This window comes from Aptenodytes forsteri, unplaced genomic scaffold, assembly GCF_000699145.1.
Source record: "Aptenodytes forsteri isolate BGI_AS27 unplaced genomic scaffold, ASM69914v1 Scaffold17, whole genome shotgun sequence".
NCBI classification, from domain to species: domain Eukaryota; kingdom Metazoa; phylum Chordata; class Aves; order Sphenisciformes; family Spheniscidae; genus Aptenodytes; species Aptenodytes forsteri.
This window is the reverse complement of record NW_008795027.1, coordinates 380,008-392,413: the sequence shown is the minus strand read 5'-3', so window position 1 is coordinate 392,413 and position 12,406 is coordinate 380,008. Positions and strand designations below refer to the sequence as shown.

The 12,406-nt window shown below is 39.0% G+C and overlaps 1 protein-coding gene across 1 annotated transcript in view; it reads left to right on the top strand.

Annotated features, from left to right (window-relative positions):
• The window catches only part of LRP5 (LDL receptor related protein 5), a 128,441-nt gene that overhangs the window by 39,093 nt on the left and 76,942 nt on the right, over positions 1 to 12,406 (top strand). Inside the window, exons 5-6 of the mRNA XM_009275996.2 lie at positions 5,225 to 5,621; positions 6,091 to 6,262. Coding sequence (XP_009274271.1) covers positions 5,225 to 5,621; positions 6,091 to 6,262 — 569 coding nt within the window. The remainder of the gene's footprint in view (positions 1 to 5,224; positions 5,622 to 6,090; positions 6,263 to 12,406) is intronic.

Sequence of the window (12,406 nt, the reverse complement as noted above, 5' to 3'; positions counted from 1 at the left end):
GATCTGTGGTTTGCATAGAGGACTTTACATAAACTTCTGCTGAAGTGTGTGGTTGCTGCAATTGTGATGTTGGAATAGCTTGCATTCCCCACTCCCCCCCAAAAAGGCTTTTGTTCATCGTATGGTGTTATATATGACCATGTTATAGCAGTTGGCAATTCTGCTGGGAATCTCTTAATCATGTGGTTACAAAAGTGATTGTGGTGAGAGAGGTTTTTGAAGATTAATTTAATTAAATAAATGCCGTAGCACTTTAGCACTGGGTAAATGGCTAGCTGTAATGTATTAAGCAGGTTCTAGGGTATCTAGGATAACACTAGGCAAGTCACAGCATAACACTTCTGTAGCCCTGAAAACATTCCTACCAACATTAATAATCAAAACACCTCCATGATACAGATAAAACTAATGAGCCAGACAAGCGTGTTTGTCCAGGTTTTTAGAGAGAACCAATGTCAAGTTCTCCTCTCCTAGTGATGTGCTCAGAGCCTGCTGCCAACTTTTTTTTCTCTAGCAGAAATTTGTTAAGAGTGAAATATGCTTGTAACCAACACTGTGATTTTAGACTGCGTTGTCCTAAAAGCCAGGATTTTTACACCTATCAAAAATTACCCATGATAATGATCTTTTACCAACTTTCAAGTGGGGGGTGGAACGTAGTGAGATATGCTGTGATAACATTTTCTCTGTTCATGTGTTTAAGTCCAAGGATGTAGATGCATGTCTGTCAAGAGTCTTGCTGTGTAATAATTTGACTTAAAGTTAAGCATCTCTACAGTAGCAATTGCCAAGCAGCCAGAACTTTAAATTGGCCAAGTAGCTCATTCCCCTTATTATTTCTTTTTCCCATAAGTCTCAGTTAGAGGTATGTTAGAAATTTCCTAAGAAGCATCTGGTTCAACTACCAATAGGCTGTCCTGGTTGTCAACTGAAGTGAAGATTTTTTTTCTGGTCTGCTAGGTCAGCAGAAAAAAGTTTTCTTCTCCCTTTTCGTTTTTAGCCATGTATGTTTGTGGGACAGAACTGAGGTTGGGAGTATTTCTACAGTAGTGTTTGCCTGCAGAAAAAACCAGAGTAGCTGAATATGTCAGAAACAGGATTGTTTTCTTCCCTTTGCAAGAAGGTTGTAGTCGTTATGTAATTGCTGATTCAAGGGGTCCTGGCTGTCCTGTTCCTGGTCAAAATATTATTTTGTATGCAAGTGAATGTGTGATCATATGCACAGGTGAACATATGACAGAGCTGGATGAAATAAAATTGAGTCCAATTATTGCTGCTGTGAGGAACTGAAGACTGTTTTGGTATTACTTGTGAATTTTAGGGGGGTATTAACAGTGTCTTTCAGCCTGTTGTCTAGCCAGCATCTCTAGGCATAATTTGGGTCTTAGACTGCCAGTTCCTTCCTCTGGTACGTTCAACTCTGACCTTGTTCACGGTGAACCAAGGTAAAGCTGCAATCAGTTGTGTGAAGAGGCAAAACATGCATTTGATTCTAATCTGTCTGTTCCCATGCAATGATGCTTGTAACATTGGTCGTCTTAGAAATAAATGTAATATTGGTAATTGCTGCATTATCAGTTGCTAGGCATGTATTTGATGCTCCTTTGCTTCACACTACTCATACTTTAATATTAAGATTATGATTGCAGACACATTAATATAGTAGAAATTCAAAAGTTAAGATGGATATGAAACTCAGAGTGCTGTGGGTGGCTGAACAGCTGCAGTGCCGCTCACTTTTTGACACAGTTGAGCTAAAATAATTTAAAATTAATTTATCATTTAAAACTCTTCTGTGTTTGTAGAGCACGTGGATGACCAGATACATCCCCCTTTCCACATTGAGTTTTGAGGCCTGAATTTTTACTTAACTTGCACTAAACAGGAGGTTTTACTTTGACTCCCACAAGTGAAATATTTCAGAAACATAGAAGCAAGACATAAAACTTTGTTACATGAGGTATTTGTTTCTGCTGTAGTTGCTATGCTGTTGTAGCTTGCTCTCTGATCTCTGCAGTTGCAGATCAGTGTCCTGGTTTGCAGGTGCTCTCTCTAACAGTGATTCCCTCCCCCCTCCCCCCCCTTTGGCTATTAAGGTGTAAATTTAATTTGCATTAGAAAATCAAATGTTTTCTGTGTGTTTAAATGTATTAAGAAATAGGACCTTTTGGAAATTTTTCCTGTAAAGACACTATTTGGTGGTCCGCAATCTGTACTGTTGGAGGTAATAATATATTAATCCATATATAATATGACCAGGGTTCCTTTTCATTTCTGCTGTTGTCAAGCTAACACGCTCTGGACAAACCAGTGTCTGGTGACACTGTATGTTCTTTAGAGATGGTAATGTCAGAAAAAACCAAATATGTTTAATACTTAGCACCATGGGGCTTGATACTAGTTAAGTACTTCTAACAAAATGTCAACACAAATAAGTTAATGAAACAAAAGAGATCTAAAAGCCTTGCTATTTGAACAGGCTCCATAAAAATACCGTTTTTAACACTGCATAGATCAGTTTTGAATACAACCCTTTTACTATTTTGAAGATCCTCCCTTTCTGCTTAAAGTTGATTCTCTCCATATTGTCTTGGTTTTGACCTGTTTTCTAATCCAGAGATGTTAGTGTAGCCCCGAGACTACTGTTCCTGGGGTAATCCTTGATGTGGAGAGCGAGAACAGCATCACAGACTATGGACTGCTTTTGTTCCCAGATAGCTTTTTAAAATAGGTGTCTGGGAATTGTATCACATTTGATGTACTCTGAAGTAGTTACGGTGAAGTAGTTGACAGTGTCACCTTTCATTCATGCTGTTTGCCATTATATGTAGTTAATTTTTCAAAGATGATTTGTCGGAATATACATCTAGCAAAGAAGCATGGTAGAAGAGGAGATATAAGCTGTATATTGGACTTCTGTCCACCATGGTCTTTTTTAAGAAAACAGTTGATGGATTGATTTTTTTACTGTTCAGGAAGTAAACCAACATTTTTAAGCATGATGTAAAATATCAAATGCTGTTTTAGGTATCCCATTATTTTTATTTAGTAAAGGTGCTAAAATCCAGGAGATTCATAAAGCTTTTGAAAATAAATACTTTTGCTAGCAGTGCCTTCTAAGGATTGCTGATGCATGTTGTTCCCTTAACAGAAAGGAAACTTGAAAAAATGAAAAACGGTTGCTGTGCTTACCTAAGGGCGCAATGGAGGAAGGAAGCCTTATAAGTTGTCTGGTCACCTAGGGCTGTTCCCTTCTCAACTTGGGCAACAGGTTACTAGTTTTGCTATGTCCAGAGAAGCGAGCAGAAGTTTCAAGCATAAGAAACACTCTTCCTGAAAACCTGTTTTTATTTTGCAACCTTTGAAGTTAGAAAATCTATATTAAGGAAATGTGATGGTACACATCTGTCTTGCTTTGCTGTCAAGAATGGATGGGGTTTCCCTCCTCCCTTTTCTCCACGTGGTTTTTGAGCTCCGAGTTATTGTTGCTTTCCTTCTACTCAAGCCTTCCCTCAAAGTTTGTTGGTGCAACTGATGCTATAGTTACAAAACCTTGTCAGCTAACTCTGACTGGAAGAAGCGTTCTTGCTCGAGTCCCTTCTCGTGCCAGCACAAGTGTTTGTGGAGCTCTGCAGTGAACCGATCTGGTTGTTAACTTAGGCTGATGGCTTTATTTCTGTTGAGTTAGTTTTTGTTTGGATCAGCTCTTTAGTGTGGTTTGCAACACAGCCATGCTGTGCTTGCATGTGAGAAGGGGTGATACAGAAGTCAGAACAAGCAGCCCATGGTAGGGAGAAAGGCAGCACCGCTTCATTCAGGAGCTGCGGTGCCTTGAGGTAGTTCAAAGTGCACATCAAACTATGTCCTCCGTGCTGTGTAGCAAACTTGTTTAGGTGATGTTACAACACTGCTTTTCTAGATCCTTTCCTTTTATGATACACTTGCAGCCTGAGCACTGTTTCTTTTCAGAGCTTCTGAGATATTTGGAGACTAAGCTCTGATTTCCAAACCTAAAAGCAAACAGCAGCACGGTCCACCTCCCAAAGTGAATGTGAATTTGTTTTTGATGTGCAATAGATTCAACTTCTGAGTCTCCAGAACTCCATATGCATGCCTAGGTGGAATTATTTCTAGAAGAATATTCTCATGAGGATTTGAATTTCTGTTATTCTTTGTGGGCTCAAAAGATATGTCCCATGTTGACCGTTTTCATTCGATCTGGGCTGTTGGTGGGAACTGGAAGTTACCACCTCCTGCTGGTGTTTGCTGGTCTGGATGAAATGCAACAAGTGACTTTGTTCTGGTTTCCAGTTTTGGAGTGTTGCTAAATGATAAAAACTCCTTGTCAGTTTTCAAACTACACAGCATTGGTTTAGTAACAGAGTAGGAGAAAGACACATACTCATATTGCTCTTTTTGTGCTGAAGCATGCATGGGTGAATGTGGAGAAAATTTATTAGGCAACCGGATGTTTTCCTGTGTGTCCAGCTTTTTGTACTGATAAAAGAAGTTGCCAGAAAGACGACACTGAAGATGCCATTTGTCTTTGAAATGTGCTCCAGGTTGTTGTTTGGCACCCTTTCCCCACAAGCAGTAAAACTTTGCAGTGGGGAGGAAGAATAGACGAGAGAAAAGAGCAACAATCCTATTGCCTGAGAATTAGTTTTGCATCAACTTTGGCCAGATGAGAAATGCTTGCTGTAGTTGCGACTTGCTTTCTTGTTGGGCTGTCTGGAGCAAATCATTAATGTAATTTGTTTACAAAATACTCAAGTCTTCTGTTAGCCCTTGCATTTACTATGTAGGGCTTGTGTGTGAAAACCACGTCTAATGCACTGATACAGCTAGTGGGAAGTTTGGCTGTGCTGAGGAATTCTATATAATGTGATGAAATACTTGGACATACCTCCGCCAAATTTTTTTTTCTTTCTTTCTTTCAGATTCTAGATAGAGATTGCTATGTTCCATATTAGTTTAGGAGGCCAGGAGAAAGATGCTGTCATTGCGAAATAAGAGTGCCAGCACAAGTAGCTAGTTGAGAACAACTGATTAGGAGTAACTCTCTGCTCAGAGAAGTATATATGTCAATGAAAGTTTGATGTCCTTATTTTAAGGAAATCTCTTCATACTGTAGTGACAGTGGCAGTTCACAGCTTGCTGTGCTGTACTGAAGTGTTCACATCAATAGCAAAGGAAATGATACCATGAATGGTTTTCTCCCCAGGTGCTGAAGAAGTCTTGCTGCTTGCTAGAAGGACTGACTTGAGGAGGATTTCCCTGGACATGCCAGATTTCACTGACATTATTCTGCAGATAGACAATATCAGACATGCAATTGCCATAGACTACGATCCTGTGGAAGGCTACATCTACTGGACTGATGATGATGTCCGGGCAATTCGTCGGGCCTACCTTGATGGCTCTGGAGCACAGACTCTGGTAACCACAGAAATCAACCATCCAGATGGTATTGCTGTGGATTGGGTGGCAAGAAACCTGTACTGGACTGATACTGGAACAGACCGCATTGAAGTGACCCGGTTGAATGGGACATCAAGAAAGATCCTTATCTCAGAAAACCTAGATGAACCTCGAGCAATAGTGCTCAATCCTGTAATGGGGTAAGTTTTGTGTTTATTGATAGCCCTGTGATAGGTCTTTGGATCCAGTCTCCTGAAACTGAAAATCTGCAAATTGCATGATGATGTGTGTAATATTTGTCAAATGTTCTGGAAATAACTGGATTTCCCTTGCTTCATCCCTTTAATACTGTGTATATAAAAGGTGACTTCTAAATATAGTGCTCTTCAGTGAACCTATACGTTGTGTGTTTGGTTGACTTTTCTTTTCTCTGCATCTTCAGTGTTATCATAACTATGAAAGAATTGGGCCACTGCACATTTTCAATAGTTTAATTTATTTAGTGCTCAAACTTTATATTGTCATCGCTAATTAAACTTCGAGTTGGCTTGTTTGCTGCAGTTGGGGAAGCAGAAAGTTAGTAAGTTCTTTCAAAAGCAGGACAGATCTTGACGCTTTTTTGCTTAAATGTTACATGCATTGACTGTTTCCCCTCTTTTTTTTTTACAGCTACATGTATTGGACGGACTGGGGTGAAAGTCCAAAGATAGAATGTGCATATTTGGATGGATCAGAAAGGCGAGTTCTAGTGAACACATCCCTAGGTTGGCCTAATGGCTTGGCACTGGATCTTGAAAAAGATAAGCTTTACTGGGGAGATGCAAAAACAGATAAAATTGAGGTGAGTAATAGAGCCATACTTGGGTGCATTCTTAGAAAACAAGTGCTGTTCTCATGTGCCGCTTTACGTCTTGGATACATTTATCCATTTTTTGAGGAGTCTGTTGTTTCATTAATATTAACAAGATATTTAGCATAACGACATATTTGAGAAGAAAGGAAACACATTCATGTGGTTCAGAAAACTTTTGCAAGTAATGTTATGTTTGTTATGTCTACAGTGCTACAAGTGTAATTTAATTGCTTGAAATCTCAGGTTTTACCTGAGGCTTTTGCAACAAATTGGGACACTCGGGTACAACCTCTTTAAAAGATGTTTTGACTTGTCTGTGGTGCTTAGAACTAGTATCTAAAATTGCTGCACGCGAAAGACTTGATGCAAGGTTTGTGTACAGAAGAAGGTGGATGTGGGGTCCCTAGAGAGCCATATTTCAGGACCTTAATGATTATGTGGTGTCCAGGTGCATGGACAAGAAGTAATTTTTAATGTACCACCTGCTTTGAAAACAATGTAGGCATTCTACCTCTGAATTTGAGGAGGGGAAATCCTCTTAACAATGTTGTATAAACATTTATGACAATATTTAGTCTTTCTTAATTGTTGAAAGAATGTCAACAGAACACTGTGATTACCTTATTGCCCCCCTTTCTTTGGAAAGAATTTTCTTTAAAATGCAAAAAATTTATCCTGTCTACCTATTGCTCAAACACTAGACAAAGTTGGACAAATTATCCGCTCATTTGTTACGATGTGCTCCCAGGAGTAAGGTAGTGAAGTGTCTCTGGAGATTCACTGCTTTAAGTTTAAAATATGGTCAAAGCAGGCATCTGTACTGTCTAGTCATAGACATTGACAATTGTGCCGGGGAGGCCTGAGATGTTTCAAGAGACATTCTCCTAAAGCAGATGCCTTTTTTCCCCTTGTTTTTGCATTAGTATCCCATGATTAAATCTTAATCTAAAAGAATAATTGTGCTGCCACAAAATTGAAACAGGTCTTAGAATCGCTGCAGAGAACTGAGTCCCAAAGTAGTTTCACTCAGAGCAGAAGGTGATAAATTAAATAACTGAAAGAGTTAGAATGAAGGTTTGGGGCAAGGTGTTTTTGGGCTTCTGAGTGTGTGTTCATGGGATTCTGAGGTTTCAGTGAATTAACAACAACAGTATTCAACTGAGGAAATTCAGCAAATTGATAGAGCTTGATAATATTGTGATGTAGAAAGGCACATGGCTTTTGTGTAATCTAGGAATACTGATCAACAGCCATTTTATACATTTGTTGTGGATATGTTCATGGAGTTGCTGAAGACCTGTATGTAGTAGCGGGCTTACTTGCACGAGTGTGTCCATTTAGTTTGAGACAGCTGAGGATATGGATAGAGAATATGGATACAGCCAGATGTTGTGAAGAAGTCTCAAACAGTTGCTTAAGATCCTCTTGTGTTCCCCACCACACTCAGTGCTTAGTTTCTAAATAAAATAGTTGTTTAAGAAGTGCATCTGGTTACTGGCCACTTGTGCTCATATTTCTAAGAAGGAAAAATTGGATTTTGAACCTCAATCTAAAGTTGTTATAGTAGGTTATGATTAACCCGAGGGTTTGGATGACAGCATGAGACGTGACCTGAGATCAGGCAAATTCAAAAATTCCTACTCTGTTATCATTAGATTTGTCAGCCAGACAAATGTTCCTTTTTAATGTCTTGTTAAGCTCCAGGTGACCGGTGGCCATAAGTCCCTTGTCCTGGTTGTGGTATGTTCTTAGTATGAAGTAGCTGTTTATCTTGCACAAAGATATTGGAAGAACAGTTTGAAAATTAAAGGTGCTAAATAATTAGCTCTGAGTATTTTAATTTGAAAAGGGAATTCTCCAGGGAATTTGATATTAGCTTCAAAGTAAGACGAGGAGAATAACTAGCTAATTGAAATCAATTAATAAAAACAATTATCAAACCAGAATGTGAGAGTAAAGACTCAGAAAAAAAGGGGTTTTTTCTCTTTAAAGCAATAATTAAAAATTTTCTTCCTATGGTATAAGCTATTTGCTGAAGTCATGTTTTGACTATACTGTTACAACAGTCTATTTCTCTACCAATACCTAAGAAAAGCAATATAGAAATTTTTCCCTGGGTCATGGCCTGTGAAGTCAATTGAGTTTTCATGTTGTTTGGGGGAGTAGCATATGCAGCATTTTTAGATAAATAAATTTTGAGGAATGACTTTGCTCTCTAAAGGTTTTTCCCTCAGGAAGAGGAGAAGCAAGACTGCTAGCTCCAGAAATATAACTTCAGTGTTTCGCAGTAGCTAAGTATGGGGCTTGATGACTTTCAGAGAGGTCCTGTCTCCCCTTACCTTTCAGCCTGCAGGACAGGGAACGTTCCAGATGCCACCTTTTATAGCTGGGACCGTAGTTGTGCAATGCATTTCATGGGTTTAAGCAGTCTATTCAGTCTGTCTCACTTCATTGTAAGGCGGCGAAGCCGGCAATACTGTTTGGTTTGGCATCAAAGTTTAGGAAAATCAGAGAAGCCAAAGTAAGGGCTTTTTATTCCCTCAGTTTTTCTTTTCCTTATTATACTTACTTTTTGTGGGTCTCTTCTATTTGCAAAAATAGAGAGAAGACGGTGGTTCACTTGGTCTTGCAAACAGAAGTTATTCTTTACATGAAGTGGATTGTGACATCTGTAGATACATTGATTCCTATATATTGTGCAACCCCATTTTAACTGTTAGCACAAAGAGTGAAATCTCCATGCTCGTAGCAATGGATTCCACATTTTCTTATATTAAAACAGGTGTAAATACTCTCATTTTAAGTCTTCCTCCCCCCCTTTTCTTTTCTTTTTGCACTTTTTCTCTTTATGCTTGGAGTTTACTTTTGTTAGCTATCATGAACAGACTCCTTCTGAGGCTGTATTTACAAATATCTGAATAGGCCCATTTAGGATATGATGGGGAAAAAAATCATGTGTGTTTGCCCGCAGTTCTGAACCATGCCGTGAAGGGGTTTGTCGTGGTCCATTCTGGACTGGCACGAATTAAAACGGCACTGGCATGTTATCAGTAGAAATGGATGTTAGATGTCTATTGCAGAACTTCCATTAGAAAACAAATTTTCAGTTTCCATTTTGGAAGACATGCCAGACACGTTTGTATATTCTGCTCACTTGGGAAAGAGCTGTGTGATTTAACCAGTCAGAGACACAGCTCAGATACTGGCCAGTTTGAGATTGGTCTCTAATAGAGCTTCTTTTCATTAATACTCATCTACAAGATGAAAAAAGTGTGCTAAGGTAATATTTTAGAATAGAAGCAAATTGATCCAATGGATTGTATTTCACATTTATTGCTCATCTTGCTGTATTTGTAAACTAACAGCCCTTTCCTGCAAGATTTCTGTGTTTGAGAGGTTCTGTCAATACTCTAGATTTTCCCATTAAGCCATAATTTGTGCTACTCTTCCGGCCCCAGCACACGTGAAACCTCACTGTATGGTGCATGAGGTGGGGCATTTCCACTTTTACTTGCTTTTGAAGTTATTCAGCATAAACTCATTCTCTCATGCATGTGTTCTGTTGCCAAGAGCATGCCATTTAAGTGGCTTGCCAATGCAGCTGATGTCTCAGTGATTTGTTCTGTATGTGTGTGTATGTCTGTTGCATCCACAGCCTGTCAGAAACAAAAAACAGCTGACTGCAAGTCGAGGATATGCGTTTATATTTTATACTATAGTTGACCTAGCTAGGATTTTTCTTTTTCCCGGTAAGCACCTAAAACTACCTTGAAGCATGTTACTGGATAAATTTAGTTTATGTTAACACCTAAAACCAGCATAGGTGGGATAGCAGATAGTAAGCTGTAACTATTTTGTAATTCATTAGGTACAAAAAAAAAGAAAAAGTTGATGAGGTTTTGGGTGGTTTACTCTGTTGCTATACTGCAAGGAGAGAGTTCTTGCTTCATCTAAAATGACTTTATGACCAGATTTATGTTGAGTGCTCCTGAAGGACAAAGACTTCAACCAACTGGAGGGCCCCTACGTGGTTCAGAAAGTGGCACTCTGCTGCAGCACTCTACTGCAGAAGGCAAAGAAGGTGGCATGCAGCATGTGGATCGCTGCGTGCTGCCTTGTATGTCCTCTACTCCCATCGCCGCCTTTTCAGAGCAATTAGTTTCTCTTGGGCTTTTGCAGTGCTGTCACTTACAGTTTTCTCATCTAAAAACTGCAGTCCCATATTTCCTGAAGCAACTGGAAATTTTCCAGAGACCAAAGATCTGTGAAAGGCATAAGGCAAAGGAGAAAATTCCCATCTCCACTGTTTTCCTCTATCCATCTACTTTCACCTGCCTCAAAATGTCCCAGCTCACTGTAGCTTTCCGACGAACTGCTTGTAGATGAGAATTGCTTTCATCACATAGCATGCCTTCAACTGCTTTCCATATAGAAAAAAACAAGAGTGAATATAGCTTGTGCATATTTGTGCATATCTCTGCTTGGTGTCCTGCTCTGGTTTTTGGTATTTTAGATCTGCAGGGAGTCATCTTACTCTCCCTGGGAAGGCCTGTTCATATACAAAATTCTTAAACAGTGACTGAACTTTGTACAGCTTGGAAATTTGATAAGCTGAAGACATCAGTCCTATTTTTGCTGGACCTCGGGTTTGAAATGTACTGTAAATGTCTCTGGTTTGTCTTGTTTGTTTGTTTGTTTGTTTTGGGGGTGGTTTTGTTTGGTTTTGGTAACACATTTTGACATTACTTTTGGGTGCACTTTTCCACAATTAGAAAAGAAATTCTGCAGAGCTGTTGAGGGTACCGAGCAGGGTCCTATACCAGGAAAGTATGTATGTTCTTATTTGTGCGTGTAAAACTTCAGGGGGTAAAAACAGCATTTCCCCTTTCCTGGCAAAAACCCTTTCCTAACCTTCCCATGTGCAGCATTCAGCTGCAACACAAAGGGCCCAGTCACTTCACAAGCAGTTTGCATCCTGAAGAAACCATTTGGCAAGGCTTGTCAAAATTTTGCATGACAGGAGCCTATTTGCTGCAAATTTGGCACCCTGTGGTAATATTGTTCCCAGCTTTTAATTTTTTTTTTTTTTTAAATTAGTTTGGCAAAGTGTACTGCAAGGAAAAAGATAAACGAAATTTTGAGTTGTGTCTGTCAAAATCATGTGTTTGTCCACACAGCTTCAGCTACGAGTAAGGGGCATGGATTAATCCAACTGAACTCTGGATTTTACTGACAGAGAAAAGGTACTTTCCAGGAACAAACAGCAGGTTAATAAGGATTACAGGGTTCCAGCAGAGACAGAAGCAAAGACCCAATGGCATCCACGTGTAGAGTTTCCTAATTCTCCTTAAAAACAATTTTGTGGTTAACCAGGTTTTCCCATGTATTATTTCTTCAGCATTTGCTTAAAGTGCCTAAGGTATAATTGCATAATGAGCAATTACTGAATTCTCAGGTGCCTGTTATTATGTATATATTTTACTTAAGTTTGTGCAATATTCTTGGAATAAATGTTATGCAGACTGTCCCTTCTGGCAGCTTCACATCATCCCCCCCATTCCCCTCTATTGACAAACATCCTTGCAGAAGACTCATAATTCTGTACAGTAGTTCTTTGCAAGTTTGTAAGGTGTTAAGTCTAAAGTGTAAGTCAGCACCAGATGACAATCCTGGAGTTCACTGAAAAAGTTTTCCAAGAGGCAGTTATGTGGGCAGTCCTTGAAATTTTAGGAAACAATCTTTATAATTAGTTTGTTGTTGATTGCATTCTGCATAAATAGTGTAAAATGACATTTGGAACAATTTGCTACTTAAATGGGAGTAGGCTTTGTAGAAGTCAATTGTACTGGGGAGAAAAATTAACAGCTAAACTAATTTAAGGCTGCTTTTTCTAAACAAGTCTGAGTGTACTTCACATACTATGCTTTGTTTTCCAGTTGTTTGACCTAAAAAATGCAATATTTAATTTATATGTGAGACATTTTCTCATAACCAATACATTTTTGTGTATGTGTTTCTTTGCATTGGCATTTTTCACCGAAGGATTAAAAAGACTATGTAGTGTAATAAACTACTTGGGAGATATTCTGGACTGATTTATTGAAACAGGCAAATCTCAGAGAGAGAACAACT